The 23524-nt window shown below is 35.4% G+C and overlaps 6 protein-coding genes across 8 annotated transcripts; 4 read left to right on the top strand and 2 right to left on the bottom strand.

The window, feature by feature from the left end:
- The first annotated feature begins 1831 nt into the window (after window positions 1–1831).
- On the top strand, window positions 1832–2493 carry LOC148166945 (caveolin-3-like). Its single transcript, XM_088048028.1, has 3 exons — window positions 1832–1977; window positions 2022–2201; window positions 2248–2493. Exons 1-3 carry the CDS (start codon window positions 1843–1845, stop codon window positions 2443–2445), a joined length of 513 nt encoding a protein of 170 aa, XP_087904154.1. The 5' UTR covers window positions 1832–1842; the 3' UTR covers window positions 2446–2493.
- Window positions 2494–3077: 584 nt separating this feature from the next.
- LOC148166944 (glutaryl-CoA dehydrogenase, mitochondrial) lies at window positions 3078–5298 on the top strand. 2 transcript variants are annotated; one of them, XM_088047183.1, is made up of 9 exons: window positions 3078–3300; window positions 3452–3516; window positions 3574–3603; window positions 3667–3801; window positions 3849–4082; window positions 4257–4386; window positions 4434–4883; window positions 4930–5090; window positions 5190–5298. In XM_088047183.1, exons 2-9 carry the CDS (start codon window positions 3465–3467, stop codon window positions 5249–5251), a joined length of 1254 nt encoding a protein of 417 aa, XP_087903309.1. In that variant the 5' UTR covers window positions 3078–3300; window positions 3452–3464; the 3' UTR covers window positions 5252–5298. The 2 variants fall into 2 exon arrangements, with proteins under 2 accessions (XP_087903309.1, XP_087903308.1); XM_088047182.1 differs by having other exon boundaries at window positions 3387–3516.
- A 78-nt stretch (window positions 5299–5376) lies between these two features.
- Window positions 5377–8205, top strand: spidey (hydroxysteroid 17-beta dehydrogenase 12 spidey). Its single transcript, XM_088047184.1, has 4 exons — window positions 5377–5535; window positions 5592–5770; window positions 7298–7420; window positions 7469–8205. Exons 1-4 carry the CDS (start codon window positions 5492–5494, stop codon window positions 8131–8133), a joined length of 1011 nt encoding a protein of 336 aa, XP_087903310.1. The 5' UTR covers window positions 5377–5491; the 3' UTR covers window positions 8134–8205.
- Window positions 8206–8222: 17 nt separating this feature from the next.
- lbk (leucine-rich repeats and immunoglobulin-like domains protein lambik) lies at window positions 8223–13016 on the bottom strand. 2 transcript variants are annotated; one of them, XM_088047179.1, is made up of 11 exons: window positions 12618–13016; window positions 12367–12510; window positions 12156–12299; window positions 11962–12105; window positions 11771–11914; window positions 11501–11723; window positions 11281–11446; window positions 10331–10645; window positions 10000–10281; window positions 9673–9948; window positions 8223–9622 (listed from the first exon to the last, which is right to left on the bottom strand). In XM_088047179.1, the coding sequence occupies exons 1-11, from the start codon at window positions 12788–12790 to the stop codon at window positions 9132–9134; spliced, it is 2502 nt and encodes an 833-aa protein (XP_087903305.1). In that variant the 5' UTR covers window positions 12791–13016; the 3' UTR covers window positions 8223–9131. The 2 variants fall into 2 exon arrangements, with proteins under 2 accessions (XP_087903305.1, XP_087903307.1); XM_088047181.1 differs by having other exon boundaries at window positions 8223–9610.
- Window positions 13017–13183: 167 nt separating this feature from the next.
- On the bottom strand, window positions 13184–16437 carry LOC148166941 (uncharacterized). The gene is made up of 7 exons (XM_088048026.1): window positions 15775–16437; window positions 15590–15725; window positions 15247–15542; window positions 14772–15192; window positions 14525–14724; window positions 13719–14477; window positions 13184–13671 (listed from the first exon to the last, which is right to left on the bottom strand). Exons 1-7 carry the CDS (start codon window positions 15919–15921, stop codon window positions 13486–13488), a joined length of 2145 nt encoding a protein of 714 aa, XP_087904152.1. The 5' UTR covers window positions 15922–16437; the 3' UTR covers window positions 13184–13485.
- Window positions 16438–20696: 4259 nt separating this feature from the next.
- LOC148166940 (mid1-interacting protein 1-like) lies at window positions 20697–22576 on the top strand. Its single transcript, XM_088048082.1, has 2 exons — window positions 20697–20939; window positions 21771–22576. Exons 1-2 carry the CDS (start codon window positions 20893–20895, stop codon window positions 22363–22365), a joined length of 642 nt encoding a protein of 213 aa, XP_087904208.1. The 5' UTR covers window positions 20697–20892; the 3' UTR covers window positions 22366–22576.
- The last annotated feature ends 948 nt before the right edge of the window (window positions 22577–23524 follow it).

The raw sequence follows: 23524 nt of genomic DNA, 5'->3' as shown, positions 1-23524 counted from the left end.
GTGATGTTTCAATTAATCGGCATGAATGCCAACATAAAGTTCCAAAATTAGATAACTATGTTTAGTTTTGTTACATTATCAGCAATTAAAGGTCATTACTCTCAACAGCCATTCTATCATTTTTTGATGATGATGTAATGTTACAGAAATTATTTCACAATATTGTATTATACAATTTACACCATGGACACAATACGTGGTTCAGCTTATATGGAACAAAATGTTTTGCGCAACGTGTATTTTCCACGTTGGAAAATCAAGCGATTGGAGAAAATTCGGGCAATAACCGTAACAAAATTTTTCCTGACAAACATTACTGATTTTTTTAATAAAGTGTGGTCAAATCACTTGTTTTGTTCCGAGACCTTGTACAGATTATGAAAATAACGAAAAGTCATTGATTTGCTTAAAATTACATAAAAAACGAAGTGGGATGAGTTGGCCAGTTCGTTGACCAGAGTTTGTAGGCCTTCGTTTTCTGCGCGACAAAATTGAATAAGCAAATTTTTATTTATAATATCGATTATACCGCTATTGTGAAAACTTCAATTTTAACACCCATCGTAATTATGAAATTATGCCAAAACGTAATTTATAATTTCCGGGAAATAGCGCCAGAACGTGCCAAATAAATAAATATTCACCAGTAACGAAAAACTATTACGTCGCACTTAATGTCTCTTTCTTTCCAATTCGAGAATATATCTCTATCTCTAAGTTTCTCGTTATTCCTAAAAATAAACCCATTTTCATTATGTAACAACTGCGACATTCTACTTCATCGACTGATGGTGATGAGTTTCGCCAACTACGTCCAAAATTAATTTAATTACGATGACTAATATCATTCACAGAAAAACGTTTTCATTGTTATAACAGGTAAATCATCCGAAATTATATCACTTTTTAAAAATACATAATTATACAGTTGCCAAACAAAGAAAAATCCCCATCTAACTTTATTTTTCCTCCGAGATTACGATTCTAGAATGCAAAACATGTCGTTTCACAGAACTAAACTCATTATTTTAATCTTCTTTATTTGTTAAAGACGTAAAATGTCTTTTACTTAATGGTAAATATGTTTACAAATTTTAGTTGCAAAACTAATCCTTACACTCTGTCTCATGTTACTCAATAAATTACCAATTCATGTTTTAATTTTCGTATAATTATTTCACTCAAAACATTTTCCACAATTTGTTTACCTTATCTCAATTACATGTTTAATTGAGAGCAAAACCCGCGGAAACACTGAGCCATCTATCCGACAGTAGTCAAACTTATCGAACTTCAAAACCTCTCGCGACATCTATCAGAATATTGTTATACTGGAAGATTAAAACTCATTTTAAATTCAAAAAACTAAAATAGGAATGGGAGTTCAGGGCTCCGGGAATTCGTGCACCCTACATTCCGGTTAAAAACACTGATAAATCTATTCCAAGTAGCGCAAAATGTTAATCTTGATTTTGTAATACCTGCAAAACAAATTGTTTCCACGCACACCACCACCACCGTATGAAGAAGCAGACTGTTAAGAACTGATTAAATTATCTTACATAAACAATCAAATGGTATTGGGGCAATTAAACACTTGCAAAAAAACGTAAACCTAAGCTAGTTATGTCATAAGTTATAATTAGATTCAGAATTATAAACCTTCCTGTGGCGGTGTCCCTTTTTTGTCTAATGACTTTAATAAAACTTTAATTACTCCAAAATAAGGTGCGACTAAATCAATATTCTTCCTCGTGGAGTGACCAACGCCGGCGTATAAGAAACTTGTTGATTCTTAGGTTTTTCCGGTAGCCAGTTTGTATTTACCACCGTAGCGCGTAAATGGTATTTCAAAACCTAAGGTCTGTTTTTCCAAGAGAACCAGAACCAAACTCCTCTTACTCTGATATGGCTAAAGAATCAAGTGAAATGGACTTGGAAGATCGCGACCCTAAAAAGTTGAGTCAACATTTACAGGTAATTACCGTGACACCCTCATCCTTTATTAATAAAATTTAAAGGTGTCATGGGAAGACGTGATTGGTGAACCCAACTCAACCCGAAGTCCAGAGTGTGCTTGGGCTGTTAGTAACCAGTGCTTCAAACTTTCAAAAGATTTTTGCTATATTTGTCTGTCGGTGGTGTGCGCTCCAATTACCGCTTTTTGTCTTGGAATCACATTCGCGTGTTTATCGTTCGAGGTAATTATTTGGGTACTTGGTACATTGTACTTTCATGTTATTGCAGCAAATTTGGTGCACGACACCTTGTTTGAGAGTTTGGAAGATTTCTTGCGCCACTACGAGGAACTTCGTGACAGCTTTCGCTCAAGCTGTTATCATCCCTTGTACCACCGCGTGCGGGTATTTTTGGTCAGAAATTAAAGTTAAAACGCACGCTATTCACGATGAGGTGGAAGAAAAAAAAGATGTGCTATTGGTGTAAATTTTCCAACACAAAGTAGTGACGAGGGCCTTCCAATTTTTTCTCCAAACTTGTATCTCCAAAGTCCAAATAAAGTAGTGATTTTGCCATAACTTTCTTTTATAATACGGACATTAACTTCTCTCGGTCACCTTTGCAAAACACGCAACATTTTGATCAATACGTTAGCCTGAATTTCTTCAGCAACATTGCGGAGGGTCAACGTTCCAGTCACGATAAGAAAATCGAACGGACAAGTGACAGATGCTAAAAAACGACGCCAAAGTGTTATTATTCAAAGGAATCTTATCTTCAAAAAATACGGCGCAAAAAATTTGTCATCAAGAAGACGACGGATTTTGCTCGGCACGTCGTGTTATTAAACCATAAACTGTCACTTTGATACAATTCATAGGCGTCTTGATGACAAATTACACTGCGCAACAGTACTTTTTTTCCAAAGATGTAAAAGGGGTTTCTGGATATACAGGGCGTTCTGGTAACGAAACGGTAATCGGTTTTTCAAGATTATGAAGAATAGTTGAGACTTCTTCGGAAAAAATAGAAAAGTTAAATTTTGTTGGACTGTGTTATCATTGATTTTAGACGCCGAATATTTCTCGCTGCATCTCTGGTTGCATAAAAAAGTTGCAATGTCACAAGTTGGTGGCGTCGACCACAGTAGAATCAAGCTAAGACATCCGATTTTTTTCGAAGCATTCTCCACTCGTTTTTTATCACACGCCATTCAAATATTAAGTTTGCGGTACATAACATTGGCATAATTAAACCAAATAACCTCGAAGATCTAAAAATAGCGAGTGTGGCGACTGCTGGTGAAAACAACAGTTGATTAGTTATTACAGTTTTGACAGGGTAAGTGGTAATATTTCCTTCTGATTGGCACTCATGCAATTTTATATTTAACTCCATTTTTGGTTAAATCAATATTGTTGGTAAAGGTCACTCTTGCGATAAGGTTGTGATTGCGCGAGATGGCTCAGTAATCTTAGTTGTTTTGTACCAGTTGCCACAGAAAGATGTCGCTAGGACGCTTAAGTTTGCAAGTATTGTGCCAAAGTACCGCCAAACGTATCCTTTTTGAATGAAAACGGTGTACAGGGTGTTCATTTTTCTTAACTATCAAAGGGTTCTTCTCCAGCAAATCTCCAAGCAAAGGTGAGAGTTTTTGACTGTTACGCAACCACTTGGAGATAACTTATCATTGTTTACTTCTTGCAGTATTGTTCAATTGGGAAGATCCGCTTAATCTAGAATCACAGTTGACGCAAGATGAAAAAATCGTCAGAGATTCCTTTCGGGCGTACTGCCAGGAAAAATTACAACCTAGGGTGCTAGAAGCTAACAGAAACGAAAGTAATTTCTTTACTTTAGTTTAGAAAAAAAAAATCGTTTTTTTTTAGCATTTGATAGGGAAATTATGACTGAAATCGGGGCACTGGGGATTCTTGGTTGTACCTTAAAAGACTACGGATGTGCGGGAATTTCAAATGTTGGGTACGGTCTACTAACTAGAGAAGTAGAAAGGATTGATAGTGGATATAGATCTGCAATTAGCGTCCAGTCGTCGCTCGTAATGGGGGCTATTTATTACTTCGGCACCACGGAACAAAAAGAGAAATATTTGCCAAAATTAGGTAATTGGAGAAAACTATAATTTCTCATCATTACTTAATTCCCGTCTTCATCTAAATCTATGTCACTACCACGGTACGGAACCTTGCTCATGACATTCAAAGTGTTACATAAAAACCCGCGCAGTAACTTTCTTTCCGTTCATTACCATTGATGTTTACATTTTTTCCCACCAGCGAAAGGCGAAATAATTGGTTGCTTTGGTCTGACCGAACCCAACCATGGTAGTGATGCTGGTGGTCTAGAAACTCGAGCTAAATACAACTCCTCTTCAAAAACGTACACTTTAAACGGAAGCAAGACTTGGTGAGCCCTCACTAAAACCCATCAAACCTTAAACTTTCAACTTCTAGGATAACAAACTCACCCCTTGCTGATATTTTGATAGTTTGGGCGAAATGTGATGGTAAAATCCGCGGTTTTTTGATCGACCGCAAAGAAAACGGAAAAGGTTTAGACACCCCGAAAATCCAAGGGAAGTTTTCGTTGCGGTCTTCAACAACTGGAATGATTCTAATGGATAATGTGGAAATCCCCGAAAACAACCTTTTGCCGCATGTTGAAGGTCTGAAAGGTCCGTTTAGTTGTTTGAATAACGCGCGGTACGGAATAGCATGGGGGGCACTAGGAGCTGCAGAAACGTGCCTAAACATCGCGAGGAATTACACTTTGGAAAGAAAACAATTTGGGAAGCCTCTGGCAGCCAACCAACTCATGCAGAAGAAATTCGCGGATATGATTACAGAAATCTCGCTTGGGTTGCAAGGGTGTCTTCAACTCGGACGATTAATGGATAAAAAAGAGTAAGAGGGACTTTGCATGTGATTTTTTTACGGTGGAAAATTACAGACATTCACCTGAAATGATTTCTTTATTGAAGAGGAACAACGCGGGAAAAGCTTTAGAAATCGCGAGAGTCGCAAGGGATATGCTAGGGGGAAATGGTATCCATGACGAGTACCACATTATTAGACATGTCATGAATTTGGAGTCAGTCAACACGTACGAAGGTACGAAAATTTTAGGTCCTCTAACCGTCAATTTATGAAGAAAGTGGTTTTTCACTTCGCGCTCTGTTTGATCAAACACCAAAAATTTCATTTTTTCAGGAACCCACGACATCCACGCATTAATTTTGGGCCGTGCAGTTACCGGAATCGCCGCATTTTAACTGTTATATTTTTCTATCTTTCTAAATAAACTTATTTAAAGAGATAAGTGTTTATCTTTTATTAGCACAGCACGAATACAACTCTCTACGGTACTTGCTACATGTTGAAGAATAGAAATTCGCCAGAAGGAGGTCAATGTGAAAGTCGTCAAAGTATTTAAACGTAATCAATTATTTTCTCCGCGACCATATCGAATGACTAAAAAAATGTAGAAAGGGGTTGAGAAAGTCCGGAAACGCATGCGCGAATCCATACCTACACTTAATGCCGCAATGTTATCAGTGTAATAGGTGTTTCATTTTGCATTGGTGTTTTGTAATTATATCAGTGTTTTTGTAGCTCCCGTAAACGCACTCAAGTCAAAATGTTCACTAATTTAGAAAAATTGGGGTTGGTGTGCGTATCGATTTTAGGGTTCCAGTTGTTCCGGTTTTTGTTTAAAATTTTCTACAATAATTTCCTAGCAGTGAATTTAAAAATCAATGCTGTTGATCTAAAGGAAACAGGGCGATGGGCAGGTAAGTTATTTTTTTATAATAAAAAAAAAATAATAGAAAAACTGCATGTGCGTGCATAAACTCCATTCTTACTTTTTTCGTGATAACAATAATTACAATGCACAATACTTTTGTTGGCGTTGACATGATAAGACTTACACCCAATGTAACCCTGAATACTAAAAATACCAAGTCACTCACTGATTGTCAAAATTAAAAATTCAAATGTCCGTGGAACAATAGGAGTTTGTTGATGAGGCGCAAAATTGTGTGGAAATTATGTGACACAGATAAAACAACGCGTGCTCTGCAATTTTACAAAAAAGTGTGAAGTCTATTGACACCAATAAATCATGTTTACATAAAAGACAGTTTACCTACTTGCATATTCAAATTTTTATTGACGCTCGAAAATCGATAAGATCGCGATTATTTCAGAAACTTTGGACGGATCAGATCAGATTCGTAATGATCGCACGATATTACAAAATATCGTACGAAGGGTTTTATCAGTTGTGATAACCCAAAAGTCAAAACAAACGTACTGACTTATTTTTTCTAAGACTAGAACAAGCGAGCGCACTTATGGGAGAAAACAAAAATTTTGTAACCGCTATTCACTCAATTAGTTCTTAATTTTTCGCAAAATTAACGCGGAATCGACATTTTAAAAATGGCTAAAAAAATTATTGACGATTTACATGAATTTGACGAAACTTTCATTTGATTCATTTATAGAACAATACGAAAATGCAAATTAAACACGCAAAAATGCAAAAAAATTTAACATTATTATTATTATTTTCTATTATAGCCCGTAATTTTGGAAGTTTTCGCAATAAAGCAATGAAATTAAGGGAAATTACTACTTGAGGTCTTCGTATTATCGGTACAAAATTTCAAAATTATAGAACAAAAAATACATTTTTTTTAGAAGAACTGAAAAGTTGGAAGAGTTCATTTTAAAGCCTGTAATTTGGGAATTTGTAAGAATATTGTGATGAAATTTTTGATTTTAGGAGCCAAAAAATTCAATTACTTTCTATTATAGCCTGTAATTTTGGAAATTTTAGCAATGTAGCAATGAAATTTACGGAAATTTCTGCTTGGGCTCTTCGTATTAACGGTACAAAATTTCAAAATTCTAGAGCAAAAAATACAATTTTTGGAAAATTTTCTTTTTAGAATGAACTAAAAAGTTGGAAGAGTTCATACTATAGCCTCTAATTTTTAAATTTATAAAAATATTGTAATGAAATTTGGGGAGGTTACCACTTGGCAGGCACCTTCTGATTAACTGTGCCAAATCTTAAAATTATATAGAGCAAAAAAAACACAAGTTTTGGTAATAAACTGTAATACTCGTAGTAGGGATTTTTTGCATTTTTTGCAACAAGTGTTGATTCTTTGGAAAAGTTGTAATTTTAAATTGTCAAATGTGCTCTCATGAACATGTGCATATTAGGAACACTTCGGGAAAAAATATTCATTTAAAAAATAAAATTTTTTTATTAGAAAAAATCAAAATAAAAATCTTTTTTCTTTTAGTCGTCACTGGAGCCACCGACGGGATCGGAAAAGCCTACACAGAGCTCTTGGCAAAAAAGGGTCTGAACGTGGTCCTCATAAGCAGAACCCGAGAAAAACTAGAAGCAGTGGCTAAAGAAATAGGTACTATCCCATCACGTTTGTATTAATTTTGTAATTTTGTAATTTCAGCGGCGAAATACAAAGTGGACACGAAAATAATCGAGGCCGATTTCACAAGAACTGACCACATTTACGCCGAGATCGATAAGCAATTGAACGGATTGGAAATCGGCGTTTTAATTAACAACGTCGGAATGAGTTACCCTCATCCCGAATACTTCCTAGATTTGAAGAACAAAGACGAAATTTATAACAATATAATCAATTGTAATATTTACTCCGTGACGAATATGTGTAAAATTGTTTTACCTGGAATGACGGAGCGTCGTCGTGGCGTCATCGTCAATTTATCTTCCACGGCAGCTCAAATTCCAAGTCCTTTATTGACAGTATATGCAGCCACCAAAGCCTACGTCGAGAAGTTTTCCCAAGATTTGTCTTCGGAATATTCAAAATGTGGTGTTACAGTTCAGTGTATTCTTCCAGGATATGTTGCGACAAATATGTCGAAAATTCGATCATCCACTTGGATGGCTCCATCACCAGCTAAATTTGTCAAAGAAGCTTCAAAAACTATCGGAGTGTTGGACCATACAACTGGATATTTTCCACATACTCTTCTTGTGGCAGTAGTGCAGACTCTCGATGCCTTCTCGCCTAGAATATCCAAGTGGTTGATCATTAGAACCATGGAAAATATTAGGTCCCGAGCCTTGCGACGGGTGAAGAATTGAAGGGGGCGGTTGGTTGTGTCAGTGATACTATGTATTTAATTTGAAGTTGATAATAAAGGAATTAAAGTTGGAGTTGGATTATTAAAACATTTGTAAGGCTAAAGTTTTAATTAAATATTAGATCAAAACTGCCGCGTGGCTAACATGCCTAAAATGAAAATTTTCGTTTAAATACTTTCCAGTTGCATATTTGTTATAAATAAAGCGTACCATGAAGACATTGACATACTAGGGCATAGTGTAAGTAGCTACTAACCCTAATAACGATTTTACATTCTAATGTCATATTTTATTTTGGACAAAATTATAATCACAATGAGGTATACTTAGTAATACTATAGAGTAGGATTACAAGAACTTAAAAATATCGAATACCATAGATTTAAAACGTATTAACAAAATAGTGTTAATAAAATAAATTGCTTATAACACAATAAAAACAACACATCCACGCAACGAACATACATTAATAAATAAATTCAACACACAGCTCAATACTTGCAACTGCACTAATAATATCTACAGGAATTATACTTTAAATGGGCAGTACTCTACTAGACTTTGTTAATATATAAAAATTATGTCGACTTAACATAATATCACGGGAATTTTAAAGTAATTAAAACTGGGACGATCACTTCGAAGCTACACATGACGCAACATAGTTAAATGGAATTCGCAATTTAGTTATACTCCTACAAAAATATTTGTATTTATTTAATAGATAAGGCCTCCGGTCTTTACCGCATCACAAAATGCTTTGGTATAAATCTAACTTATTTGGTTTTTCATCGTGTCCGCGTTTTAGTATTAGTTAGTTTCGTTTATTGTCACGATTATAAGTCTCAAAAAACATATGTAGCTTCAAGTCAAACTAACAAACTGCAACGACGCCCTTTAAACAATCTTAAAAACAAAAATTAACTCTAGAAACAGGAACTAAAAAAATACAAAAGTATATACATTGTACCATTGAATAGGAAATTGACTCTTCAGCATTACTTCTCCTCGGTCGCCTCTGCTGGTTGTTGAACAGTGTCGCTGGCCTCTTCAGCTCGATCGTGATTAGTCGATCTTACGTATGGAGTGTGTGGTAACAGAGGAGTGTTGGAATTCGTCGGATCTGTCGGTAAGTACGCTATACTAGCGACTCGCACCTCACTCCATCCATAAGGTGACGGTTCTTCGTTTATTATCAAGTTGTATTCCTCTGGTACCAAGTCGTCGTTGCTCTTCGCTGAATCTCCAGTCCCACTATCTTTACACGATGATCTATCAGAGACGTTATCTTTGTATTGAACGACACTCTTGTCATTAAACTCCATAACTGGACCTTCTAGCTGCGAATTATTAGATGCCGGTGCTAATCTCTTCCGCGTTTGGTAGATTATCACCACCCAAATAACCGAAGTGGCGACGGCGCAACACACTACTGTAATTATTATAATACCCATCATGTCAGTCGGGGTGAAGTTACCTAGAACGAAACCTAACTTAATTAAAATTGTGTTATAAAATAACAAATTGCTGCGATATTACCTGGTTTCACGCGTAGTAAGCTGTAACCAGTTTTTTCACCCAAAGAATTATTCAAATGACAGTCGTATTTGCCTGAATCTGCTTGTACGGTATCGACAATGATCATCAATTGATCTTCCGCAGTGAAAAAATGACGCTCGGTGGCACGGATTGGCTCGTTATCTTTGTACCATGTAATGGCGGGCTTTGGGCTGCCACTGGCCATGCATTGGAGCACCACCAGCTCGCCCGCCGTCACTTCTTTGTTTTCCATGGCTTTTACGAAAGACGGTTTTTCTAAAAAAAAACAAATCTCAGAAATAAACGTGCGGGAGGAGTGAATCGTACCTTGTACTGTTAAGGAAGCATTGGCTACAATCGTCCCTGCAGCGTTATGCGCGGTGCAACTATATATCCCCATATCACTGGCTTTTACTTTCATAATAAAGAAAGCATGATCAGTTGGCATAACGTGCATCCGTCTTTCTCTCGCTGCTGGAAAGTCATTTCCTCCATCCTTTTGCCACGCTATTTCAGGCTGAGGCTCTCCATAAACATCACAAACTAATTTCGCTACTTCTCCTGCAGGAACCGTTACGTTGGCAGGTATTTTAAGGAAAGTGGGATAAACTACAAGAATGTAAATTTAGAAGGGTTTAATCGCGATCATTTAACTTACTTAAAACTGAAATATTGGACTTCTGGGAGTACGTAGTCCCGAAATCATTTGAGACAACACATTGATACTTGCCAGCATTGGAATGCTGAGCTGTACTAATGTGAAGTTTGGATACTGCTTCTGTATTTTTACCGTCAGTACTGTAATTCGACTCTATATGCATGTTCACGAGTTCCACGTTGTCTTTTTTCCATTTAAAAGTCATTACGCTGTTGGAACTGGACATGGCTGTGCAACTAAGACTAATGTTTTCTCCTTTTAAAGCCATTATCTCGGGCTCGGGCTCTTGGATCAAGCGGGGGTTCGGTAAATCATCTAAAAGTTATAATGACAACACAAAAAGGTTATTACGATAAACCCATTTATAACACTGGTCTGCAAAACAAAACAAAAATTTCTCCTTCTATTTATTACGCATATTTTTTATAGATTTGATACTTTTGAATAAAGATATATAACAAAAAAACATGTATCACGTATAGTTATTATATGATTTAAAAAAAATAATACTCATGTTTTGCTTTAAATTCAAATAAATCAATAACTGAAGAAATACTCGTTTTAACACACAAAAGAACATTAAAAAAAAGTATATTAAAACACCTAGTTTCATAAGACAAAATTTAAGGCACAAATACAAGTTTATGAAACGTGCGACAAGGCCGCGAATTTTATAAGGGATGAGTTATAAACGAGTTTTTTATACTATTTTTACTAATTTGTTCTTGTAATAGAACTATTTCCACTATTTCCGCATTCGTTTTCAATGCTATAATATCCCATTTGGACAAAGACTGCTACAATAGCTTTGTTTCAGTAGCAACGTGGGAATGTTTAAAATACAAATTAGGAAAAAATACATACGTGATACCACAAATTTGAAAGATGATTTCGTTGCAGACCAGTGTAATTTGGCGAACGATTTATTAAAAGTAAAAAAAAATTATTACCACAAGTCAAGTTTGCTGCAGGCACTTCTAGCAAAGACTTTCCTCTTAGCCACTCAGGATAAGCACAAACGGCGTGAATTGTTTTAAAACTTCTGGTGGTCAACCACTTGTAGAACCACTGTAAGTTGCAATCGCAAAGCAAAGAAGTGGTGTTCAAAATGAAATTCTAAAAAAAAGAACTTGTAGCTGCTGCTACACTTTTGTGTTTGTCTGGTATTACCGAAAGTAAAGGCACTTCGTCAAAGGCGTTCATCTTAATGGAGGTAATATTGTTGTTGCTCAGATTTAAATACGTGATGTTTTTTAAGCCAACAAAAGCGTTTTTGTTAATGGACTTGATGTTGTTTCCTAGAAGATGAAATTTCAACAAGTTTCCCAGGCCTTGGAAAACTCCACTTGCGTCGTCTTCAATTATCCACGAGATCTTATTGTTATTTAAAAATCTACAATTCGGTGTTAAAAACAGTTGGAAAAAACCGACAATACTTACAATGTCTTTAAATTTGGTAAATGGCTGAAGGCTCCTTCTTTAATGTTCGTAATTTCGTTGTTATTTAATACTAGTTTTTGGAGATCACCAAGAAATTTGAACGTATCGACGGTAATGGATTCTAGTTTGTTGTTAGATAAGTCCCTATAAAAAACGCGTGAGTTTTTTAAAATCATGCGAATTAAACTTACAGAGTGTTTAGCTGCTTGCAAAACTCCCAAGCTGACGATTCAATAGTATCAATACGATTGTGACTGAGAGACAGTTCTTTCAATGTTTGTAAACCATAAAGCCAAACTTTTGAAATCACCTGTATATTATTGTAATCCAAGATTCTTAAAAATAAACATTGATAATCACACCTAGGATCAAAATAAACACTTACAGTTTATCAATAGATAATAACCCATAGAAGGCCCCATCTTTAAGCTGTTTTATTTGGTTTCGTTTCAATTTCAATATTAATAAACGTTGCAATGACATAAATGTTAGAGCATCAATGTGTTTTATATGATTCCGGTTAAGTTCACTAAAATACAAAAATTTGTGGTGAGGAAGTACCGCAATTTGTCGCGTTTTTCGAACTCGGTACTTACAGAATTTTTAGCTGCTTTTGAAAACTGAATACATCGTTGGGTATAACAGAAATGTTGTTTTTGTTTAGTTTGAGTTCAACCAAGTTGGTTAAATTTTTCCAAACTCCATCACTCAGGTTATTAACGGAATTATTACGTAAATCACTGAAAAAAGAATGAAAGGAATGTGTAACTACGTAACAGTCTAGTTTATTAGCTGTCAAAAAGACATTAAAATTAAGTAATAATGATGTAAACAAAAGAGGACTTACAGGTGAATAGTCCATTTAGGCACATTCGATGGTACAGTTTTCAATCTTTTCGCAGAACAGTCAACGTAATACCCCAAACAATGACAAATTTCTGGACAATCCCTCGTTTTGGTGCAACTTGCAGAACTAATGATGTAAATAATGATCGTAGCCAAATAACAAACACCCACCATTTTGACAAAACACTCAATTATCCACAATAGTTTGACCGAAATTTGTATATTTTAATACATTTCGGCAGCATTTTTACGGTGTTTGTTGCTTTCAACATTGCACTACACTTCTATTTCACTGTTTTTTATACAGGGCGTTGTTTAATTCAATAAATTCGTCGAATTTGCAACATACTGACGCAGTAAAGTACACACAGAAGCCATCATTAATAAAATAACAAACCGAAAACGCACGAGCGCCATCTCGGCCACCAGGATTACAGGTTCCTGTCGCTAACTTACTGCAGCGCCAAATTTAAAAACTAAATAAATCAAAAGTTGGTATACATATTTTTATTGAAGATTCAGTCCGAATAAAAAAAAATTTTGGGCTTAAATGACAAATAAACGTTATTATTATAGACACAAGATTTTATTTTCGAAATATAAAAAAGTAAGAATTTAGTCAAAGTTAGAGAGTGAGCTGGCTACAAATGCACACATCATGTATAAATAAATAACAATTGCTCTGAGTTATTACCATTAACTTAACCTAATTCACAGCCTCTGGTTAAATAATAAAAACAAATACGAGGTAACATTAAATAATGTTAAATGCACGTGAATGAAAACAACTCAATCACTCTCCTCATGAATTAATTAATTTAATGAGATATAGTTAGGCATGCATAACTAATCTAAATATAAATAATTTGTCAAGACACTTGTTTGCGCGAAACAGTTACAACTTTAACAGAACCGATTTTTTGATAGGCAGCTTTATAAGCAGAATGAGTATCCATAATAGTGAAATCGATTTCGTCAAAACTGAGTATCTTATCTCCAGGTTGGAGTTTTTGAAATGCAGTTCCAGCTGGATGGACCTGGTCCACGTAAATTCCCTAGAAAATATTATTTCAGTTGAGATAAAGCTTCGTGAATCACTCACATCGCCTTTGGCAACAATATGAAAGTCTCCTAAAACTCTGTATCCTGTCAACTCTACTTCTAGAACTTTGCAAATCTGGTGAGGTCCAAACGGCCATTTGGTTTTCTTACCAGATTCGTTACCGTCGTTTGGACTTGGAGGATTTTTATAATACTCGAGGTCTTCAGATCTGTTTCTAGCGAATTTCGGAGTCGGATGGTGAATATTCGATGGTTGTTGTTGGCTAAACTGTTTGGGTTGATCGTGAGGACTAGGAGGGCAGATCTGGGCAAACAAATGAGCATTTTTTGAGTAAGCAGCTGCGATATGATAAGGAGGGGGTTGTTTCATTGGAGTTTCTTCAATACAAGGTGAATCCTTCCCTTTGGGTGGTTTGTAAAGCGCCACCCCTTCATGATCTGGAGCATCAACTTGATCCTCATTTTTATCTAACAAACTCGATTGAGACACGTTCAAATCACCAGAAATGTGCGTCACTTTAGCTTCTTTAATTTCCGAAATATTCGGAGGTTGGCTCTCAGGCACCTCCGTGGTTCGCAAAATATTACGCAACCGGCGCAGTTCTTTGTGGTGCGGAGTTGGAGTACGACTAAGAGAAGCCTCCGTTGGGATATTATCCATGTTAAAACTAATATGATAAGTTTGATGACTGATAGGGATGTGAACAGAAGGCAAAGTTTCCGGGAGAGGAATCTGAGGGAAAAGAACTGAAGTTAACACCACTTGACCGTCTGGAAGTTGCTCGTTTTGTAAGTGTATCTAGAAAAATCGAATTAGATGTTGAGAAACAAAACGACGACAATCACCAAAGGTTGGGTTTGATTAGGGGTGAGCCACAAGGCCTTCAAATTCGTTAATTTCGAGACTGTGATCGGTAGATATTCCAGTTTGTTGCCGATGAGACCCAAAGTGGTCAGTTTTTGTAAATGACCGACTTCGTCGGGGAGTTTGTGCAGGTAATTATTGTGGACATTTAAGATTGTCAGGGCGCAGCAACTTCCGATTTCTAAATAGATAAAAATGTAAAAATACACAGACTTCTTTATTTCTCACCTGGTGGTAATTGCTCCAGTTTGTTGTCCGAGAGGATGAGCGTCGCCAGTTTTCTCAAATGTCCAATTCCCGGTGGCAATTTCGTGATAAAATTGTTCTGTAGATTCAGCTCTTCGAGGTTTGTCAGTTTGCTGATAGTATTTGGCAGTTCCTCTAAATTATTAGATTCAAGTTTGAGAACTTGTAAATTCCTTAAGTTTCCTATAGCTTTTGGCAGCGTTGCGATCTGATTAAAGCTTAAAATTAAGTTTGTTATTTTGGTCCATTGACCTATTTCTTTTGGTATAGTCTGTAAATTATTATAGGAAGCGTCAAAATCATTAATTTTCTTCAAATGAGTGATAGAAGTTGATAATTTGGTGATATTATTTCCGTTGATCCACAATTCAGTCAGATTCCCGTGGGACTCACACACTTCTGTCTAAATTAATCAATCAATTAATTAATTAGAGAGAATCGCAGATTATCATCTTACCAGTTGAGACAAGTTGTTATCACTGACATCCAATCTTTGGAGGTTTGTTAGCCTCCTTATAGACTTTGGTAGTTCTCTTAAACCATTGTCTCTTAGCTCTAATATCCGCAGATTCGAAAGACGTCCAATATTGGCAGGCACATAATCAATTCCAGTATCATTCAAGCATAGCTGTTGCAAATTAATCAGACTCATAATAGCTTCAGGGACTTTCCCTAAATCATTCATACTTAAATCTAATATTGTCAACTTATGCAGTTTATCAATATTTGGCGAGATTCCTTCCAAAAGTAAAGCTAGAATGGGTGTGTTAGGTCAATCAACAAATTAAACATAACCTCACCATTTTTACTAAAAATTAATACTTGCAGACTGTTCAGTTTAGAAATAAGCGGTGGAATAGATCTAATTTCGTTGTCACTAACGTTTAGATACCTCAAATCAATGCATTGAAACAACTGGGGTGACAGATCTTTGAGCTAAAAATGGGGTTATCGAAAACTGAGATTTTAACACCAAAGTACTCACTTTATTCCCTTCAAGATGTAATACTTCCAATGTTGGTGAATTGTTATAAACATCAACAGGCACTTCGGAGATTCCACAACGAGAATAGTCTAACTCTATGACTTTTTCTTGGTTAGTATTGCATTTATAACATAAAAAGAAACTCATTTTATAAAGACACTCTCATATCACCTCCAAATCATGTTTTTTCGAATATTTAAGTAAATTGGGTTACATTTTTAAAAATACTTTCCGATTACCAGCCCACAACCCCAAAAAACTGTTTAGCCAGGTTAACAAACTTGAAAAACTCTTTTTGGTTAGAAAAATATTACCAACTGTCATTTAAAAGTCAGGACCGTAACGCGCAAATTCATGCCGAGAGACTGAAAAGAAAGCACACAATCCACTTGAAAGGGCTAAAAATACAGTTTGTATATTAAGATTTCACTTCCTGAAAGTATTTTTAACAGCGGAACAACCACAATTTTAAAAATGATCACTCGGCACAGGAAATTAGGAATTTTATTTGTTATGACGATATTGCTTCCACGAATAAAATTGGCTTAGGTTGTAGATCCGCGACGCTTAATTCTAATAATAAAATTGATTAATGACTTCTCCGATTGAAACGTTTTTATCGTTTCAATGAAACCTGTCTTAAATGGGACAGAATTAACAAACAAAACAATTTCATCAAAATACCTTTATCTGCACATTTAATTGGGTCGAATAGGAGATTCTCGTCGTACAAAGTTCAGATTTTTGTAGACTGTTATTGTTTTTATGTGCTCATGAGACAAAGTTCAAAATTTTGCACTCAGTCTTAATAACTTTGAACTATCTTCCGATGCAACAACCTTCCATATAGTTAAAACGCGTTTAAACGCAATTAAGACAATACAATGTAAATTATTATGGATATATGTTGGGTTGCATATAAGACAACAGTTATTTTAAAAATTAACATTATCGGAATATTATAATAAAGTGGCCGAAATTAATTGATTGATTGTTAAGTCATTAAAAGAAAAACTTTCCCAATGTTATTGTAGTTTTCCAAATTTGTGTGAAATCCAACTGTTAATTAAATGTGGGAATTTCAGACTGTAAGACCCAATGTGGAAATTTACTAAAATCGCTAAAATTTGGCGAGGCGGCCCTGTTCAGACCATGCTAAATTATGGAGCAAAGTAATGAATTATTCTGGTTCCAATCTATTGTCTGAGTTTCGCGAAATAATTTATGAATCTGCGTTGTTTTGTTCATATCTGTTCAGTCGTCAAGGCTTCAAAATTAAAAAAATCTGACCCCTTAAAAACTCGAAAAAAAGTAACCAAATTTGAACCATATTAAGGGATTAAGATGCAAAGCGTGTTAATCTAAGAATCTGAGCGAATTCGAAAATCAAACAACTCTTGATTTTTTGTAACAAATTTGTTAACAAAAAGATAGTTAATAGATCAAATAGAGTTGATAGGTACAATTTCTTATGATTTTAGAAAATTTGTGGGTAGTAAGATGCGAGCTTCTAACATTTTTAGAAGTAAATTCTCTCATTTTAGATCCATTTTCGACAAGAATCGTTTTTTTTAATTTTTTTTTAATAAAATGCGACTTTTCTTTATTTTTCTTCATGGCGAGGCCGTGAAAACCAGTCGTTACCTTGTACAAATAATTCTTTTGCCGATAAAAATTCAACTACGCTTTTCTAGAAAGACAATGACGCAGTTTGCAATTTTTTAGTGATCTAATATTGACTCTAACAAATTTGTCTACAGTTGTAAAGTTCCCTTATTGCAAATAATTGCGCCAAAATATTGACACTCAGCAAGGTGAGAATCGGTTTCCTTTTTACAAAATTTTGAATTATTTGTAGTGCGGTTATTAACTTGTGTTTATAAACATTTGATAACAATATTTTCCTAAGATAAATCAGTCATTCGGTTACGGAGTGAAATTTTACCTGATCGGTTGATAACACGGTTATGAAGTACTTAGACCGAAAAGTCAAGAGCTTAGTAACAAAAATCTGAGTAACGTACTTCAAGGTTTGAATTTGAGAGAGGAAAACCTACTCAAACTCAAATCAAATTTTATCTCTAGACGATTTCGAATAAATCTTTTAAGGTCGCAGCTAGGCGAAGTTGGTCAAAGGAAAGTTAAAAATTTGTAACGGACTTGCTATTCGATGATCACTTTCACACTTCTTTCAAACATTTCTCTGTTCGCGGACAAGTACCTTTGAAATTCTTCAAATTAGCAACGACTTCATTCCATTAATTAATTGGTTAAAGTAGGTCGCCGGTATTGTTTATCAGTACGATTTTTCCAATCGTAACAAATAGTGGAAATTCACCGAATCTCATCAATTTTCAGGACAACAACCGGTCATGGTTTGTTTTGATTCTGACCCCACAGGTTTAACAGACTTTTTTGCGAGGTGCTTGGAAGTATTTGTTTATGAAAGATTACCTTGGAAAAAGCGCAACTATAAATTTTTTCAAATAATATTAACGTGTTTACTCCTGACGTAATAAATAAAAACAAGGTGGGCTTCTCTCCCTTTCAGGAAATTGCTCTGGAGACTAATCAACACAAAGGAAAAGACGTAGATTGATCACTTTTCTCGGAACAATTCTAGAGAAGGTGATGATGATACTACATTTTCATAACCCTAACCGAAATATCACGACGGTATAATAGGCTAAATCACCTTGTGTTTATTGCATATTTATTTAGCCCTTGTTTTTATTTATGTCTTCTCCCAGGAATACAAAAATCGATAGTTTAGAGAAATTTCTATTGATTGAGTTCATTCACTGCAAATTCAAGGTGCCCGTGTTGCGGTTTTTCAAAACTTGTTTCGTTCGACCCCGAAGAAAGCAACGTACCAAAATTGCCGTTTTTCTCGCATTTTTGACTAGTAGACTCATTTCTCCAAATGGTTATGATTTGACCCACATATATGGCCATGCATTTAAAAACTCACTTTATTGTCATTTTATTATTTTGATGGCCTCAACTACAAACAGAAAACCGACGATTTAGACAGCTGCCATTAAACTTGGACATATTATTTAATTGCCCACATTTGCAAATATTTCGGTTTATAGCAAAGTTAATTATTGTTGCAATTTTACTTTTCTAATTGAAGCAATCGGTTTTGCGGCTTTTAAGTTCCACGGTCACCTGTGTAATCCTAATCAGATACATAATAGTTTAAATAGAATGTATTATTATTCTAAGGTCATGGAAAAGATAATAATGAAAAAACGGCAAACGTACAAACTGTAGAAAAACAACTAGAGTCGGTGACAGGCAAATTTGGAAGAGAATTTTCTTAGTTTATCAAGAAATTGTTATTGCAGGAGTGATTGGAAAAAACCGTTTTTAACAAGAAATAAAATAATTGCTTCTGCGGTTATATTTAATATTAATAATATGCGCAAGGTAAATATCGATCTATTGTTATGTAAAATATCTCCATTTTGAAAAATTTTTCGGATTTAATTCGTTCAAATCTAATTCAATCGATCCCTCCTTTATTTTTGGAGCAGAATTTCAGACAGATTCCAAAATTACGTTTAAAATCGACGTGCGACACAAAATAACTGAGTTATCACTGTTTAAATTTTTGGATATTCGATTTTCAGTTTTTCCAAATATTCAAACCCCGATATCTTCGAAACTAAAAGAGATAAATTGAAACGGTTCTACATAAATCTTGAATACTTGATTAATAGTAGTTTCCCCAATTTTCGTAGCTGTAGCACTAAAATTACCAAAATTACGAATTTTACTGGAAGACGTCGGCAATTTTTGCTTGGTTTAAAAAATGAAAATTTCTAAAATTTGACTCTTTTGCTCCACATTTTTGCAATTTGGTGTAGTTAATACACGACTCAAAAAGAGTAAATTCCCTAAATTTCGTAGGTGTTGCACTAAAATTACCAAAATTGCGAATTTTTTTGGAGGATGTCGGCAATTTTTGCTTCGACTTCAAAAGAAAATAAAAAAAAAGAATCAAGTCTTATCTCGATTTAAAAAAAATTGAAGAGAATCACTTTTTCGACCAAAGGTATTTTACCTCATGGAAAAGATAATAATGAAAAAAAAAACTGTAGAAAAACAAATAAAGTCGGTAACAGGCTAAATTGGGAGAGGAGAAAATCAAGAAAATCTTACTGCAGGAGTGATTGGAAAGAAACCGTTTTTTAACAAGAAATAAGATAATTGCTTTTGTGGTTATAATTAATATTAAAAATATGCGCAAGGTAAATATCGATTTATTGTTATGTAAAAGCGCTATTATTGGAAAATATTTTTTTACTGATCTACATGAAACAATGAACAGTGCGTACATGTAAATACATTTCCAGCTATTGTTCCTTTATTTTATACATATTAAAATTTTAATGGAATGTGGACGATATCCGTTCTAATTGTCCGCTCGTTGAATTACATTTAGATGACAAAGAAACCGACAAAGTCTAATTCATTACTAAAATGAGCCATAATTTTCCAACGTCTGTGGGGAAAAACTGGCAAGGAACCATAATAATGGTTATCATTACTAAAGGAATTTTTAAACGTGTGTTTTTCCTGTCATTTGCCTCCGGAAACTTTCTTCAAATGCCAAAAACCCCTTACTAGAATTAAATAATCCGCGTAAAAGTGGTATCACTACTATTAGCCAATGAGAGGAAAGTAATGTGGAAATCGCCAATCACATGGCGGTATTATGGCCTGACTGTTGGGGCTCTGGAGCAAATTTAACAAAGCGTCTCGTCTAAAAATCATAAAAATAACAACAACGTTGTTTGGGCTCTTGTCTTCCTTGTTTCTGCGCCAGTAAAGTGATGACATAATGTCAAGTTGGTAATCAGCTCGGTTTCCAGCTTGTTTGAATAAAATGCAAAGATCACGACCTCTGTTTATCGATAACACAGTCACGCCTTTTCCAGAGCCCCACTCCTGTCATCCGTCATCCTCGTATAAAACACTAATGTGTGAGTGAGTGTTCGAGTTCTAGAGTTAAGCGCGAGGACTAACTCAAATTCTCAATTCTTGAATTGAGCAGTTTGTTGTGCTTTGTGAATTTGGTTTGGTTTTGTGTTAGTTGAAGCTCGTCTCAATATGAATTCATACGCTGATAACATCACAGCCAGCTTAGAAAACAGCAGGTATACAATTAGTCTCTCATTAAGGGTAGTTCACACTTTTTTGTTAATTTTGACATTGTTTTCCACGTCAGGTGAAAGCTAACATTCATTTTAAATTCCACCTGCTACTTTGATTATGCAATAATAAAGTGTGTCACACTTCATAAACAAGTCTCATTTCACGAGTTTTTTATTTCAAATCTTGAGATCCGCCCTTTGGATTATGTAGTTGGATTAGGCTTACCCGGATGCCAATCTAGTAGCCCAAGGGCGCCAAGGTTAACAGCCTAGGGAAAGAACCCGCGAAATCTGAAACTAGGCCCGTTCGAAATTTCTTAATTAACTGTTAGCCCACTCTTGGGAGTCCGCCCAATTATTAGGGCGCCCCCAATTCTTCAAATCAGGTGATGATCATTGAAGAGAAAGATCCCACGATCATGTAATTGTCTCTGATAATTGTCTGTTTATATCACCTTTCTCATTCAGACGTTTAAACACCTGAATTTAATTGCTCATTGTTAACTTGGTCAAGGGATTGATTAACCGTAATTGATTTACAATCGTCAAAATTTCAAGTTATTAAGAAAATGACGAACCTTATCGATGTATCATTTTCGCCAAAACCACGCTTCCCATGAATGATAACGATAAAAATACCAAAAACGTTTCCTTTGATCACGAATTTCACACCTTCCAAGGATTTTAGTCAGATTTTCTTAATTCGGCTTGGCACGGATTTCCCGCACCTACGTTTGTTTTTGGTCATGAATTTATTCTTAGATCTTAGATCGTCACCAAACATCAAAACTGTTGGCAAGATCAAATCATTGAATAGCACGTTTTTGCTTTCAGGAATTGTCTTCGCCGCATTGCTCGCAACGATGACACGGAATTCTCCAATCAGAGTATTTTGCATTTGATGGAGAAGTTCGTGAAGAGCGTGAACACAATGGATGAGACAATCCTGGTGCCTTGTCGTTTAATGGATCTGAAAGTGGGTGACGAGAATGACCCAACCTGTCCGAAGAAACTGAACCAAAAGACAAAACACGGCGTCCAAGAACTGCTTAGTTCCGTAGATCTGTTCCAAATCTATAACATGCTGCATAGTGTGAAGGCTGATCTGTTATGGGGCCAAGGGCAAATTGCAGAGGAAGCTCCTGCTCCTGTTACCACTGTCAAAGGGCACGTCCGTAGACCCTCAACTGTTAGTGTAGCCTCTACAAATTCGTCAGCATCGACAATCAGCGATTCCGAATCGGATGCCGGGAACGAAAACGATTCAGGAATTGAGGAATCACAAGAGTGTTACGGAGATCGAACAGAACAAGTCGCGCAGAACTTTAGAAGACATTTAGTAGGACTCACACACTCGCTGAGACAGATGACTGAAGCTGCCCAATACCTCACTTCCCGTTATCAACACGATATCGGAGGGCCAGTGTGATAAAAACCTCTCAAGAGGGGTTGGTGTGAATGAAGATGAGTGATTTGGTGTGGATGAATGCGTGTAGTTAATTTAAAAGAGTGATATTGTCAATTTGTTTGTGTTGCTCCTTTATTGTTATTAATTATATTTATTTTAGTGAGAGTTGAATTGTATACCTCTGGATAAGTAAAGGAAATGAAATATGAAATATATTATTTAATTTAACAAGCTTTTCATTTCACCGTTTTTAGATCGTTGCTGTCAATATTTATCCTACGTTACGTTGATATTTGCAAGATTAGATTAGCAAAAACAACCCGAAAATTATACCATTTATGGATGGTTATCACAAAAAACCAAACTCTAGGTCGCTGTAAATCTAGGCTAATCAAATCACTAATTTCAAATTAATAACGTGACATTATTGACTCGGAAATCGGTTATTTCTTTTGTTTTCTAGAGGATGTTCACACGAACTTTCTCCCTGACACTTTTGCGTTGTTGCTACTTTGACATTTCTTGTCATGCCGTTATGGAAAACTTCGGGCACAGACCTTGAATTTTGTCAATAATTATCTAAACAAACGCTTTAACAAACATTGTTTTATAGTCGTTACATAACTGAACGCTTTAATAAAAATTGATAAGCAAAGGAACTTTTACTGTAAAAACATACAATTTGTCTTATCGTCACCTGGAAACACATGTCAAAAAACAGATAAACGACCGTTTTAAACGAAAGCGTCACTGCGGGCATTGTTCTGCACATTGCGGAAAAAAAGTTATAAGAGTATTAATAATAAAGTTCCGGGTTTATTATTACATTTTGGTAGAGGCAACGGAAGAGCTTACATAACGCGTTAGATAACTAGTTATTAAAAAAACCCGAAATCGTATTTTTCGATAGACTTCTAGAACACGTAATAAGTTGCAGTTGTAAGATATCTTCTTTTGGATTCAATTAATTATTCTGTTGACGCAAAAACCTTGAGCATGCCGCAGTTGTAATAACGTAATTTCACTGATGTCTACCTGTACAAGAAATTCCATAACACGAATTCCGCGACGCAAAAAGAGAAAGACAAAAGGGCCGGAAATAGCATTGAAGATTAAAACGAAACGTCATCGTTTTCAAGAAATGTAATTGTATCCCCTTAATAAACAAGTGTAAGGTCTC

This window comes from Gnatocerus cornutus, chromosome 10 (assembly GCF_029298725.1).
Source record: "Gnatocerus cornutus isolate USDA-ARS CGAHR chromosome 10, icGnaCorn1.1, whole genome shotgun sequence".
Lineage (NCBI taxonomy): Eukaryota > Metazoa > Arthropoda > Insecta > Coleoptera > Tenebrionidae > Gnatocerus > Gnatocerus cornutus.
The sequence above is the reverse complement of the archived record's forward strand: the minus strand, read 5'-3'. Positions and strand labels throughout refer to the sequence as shown.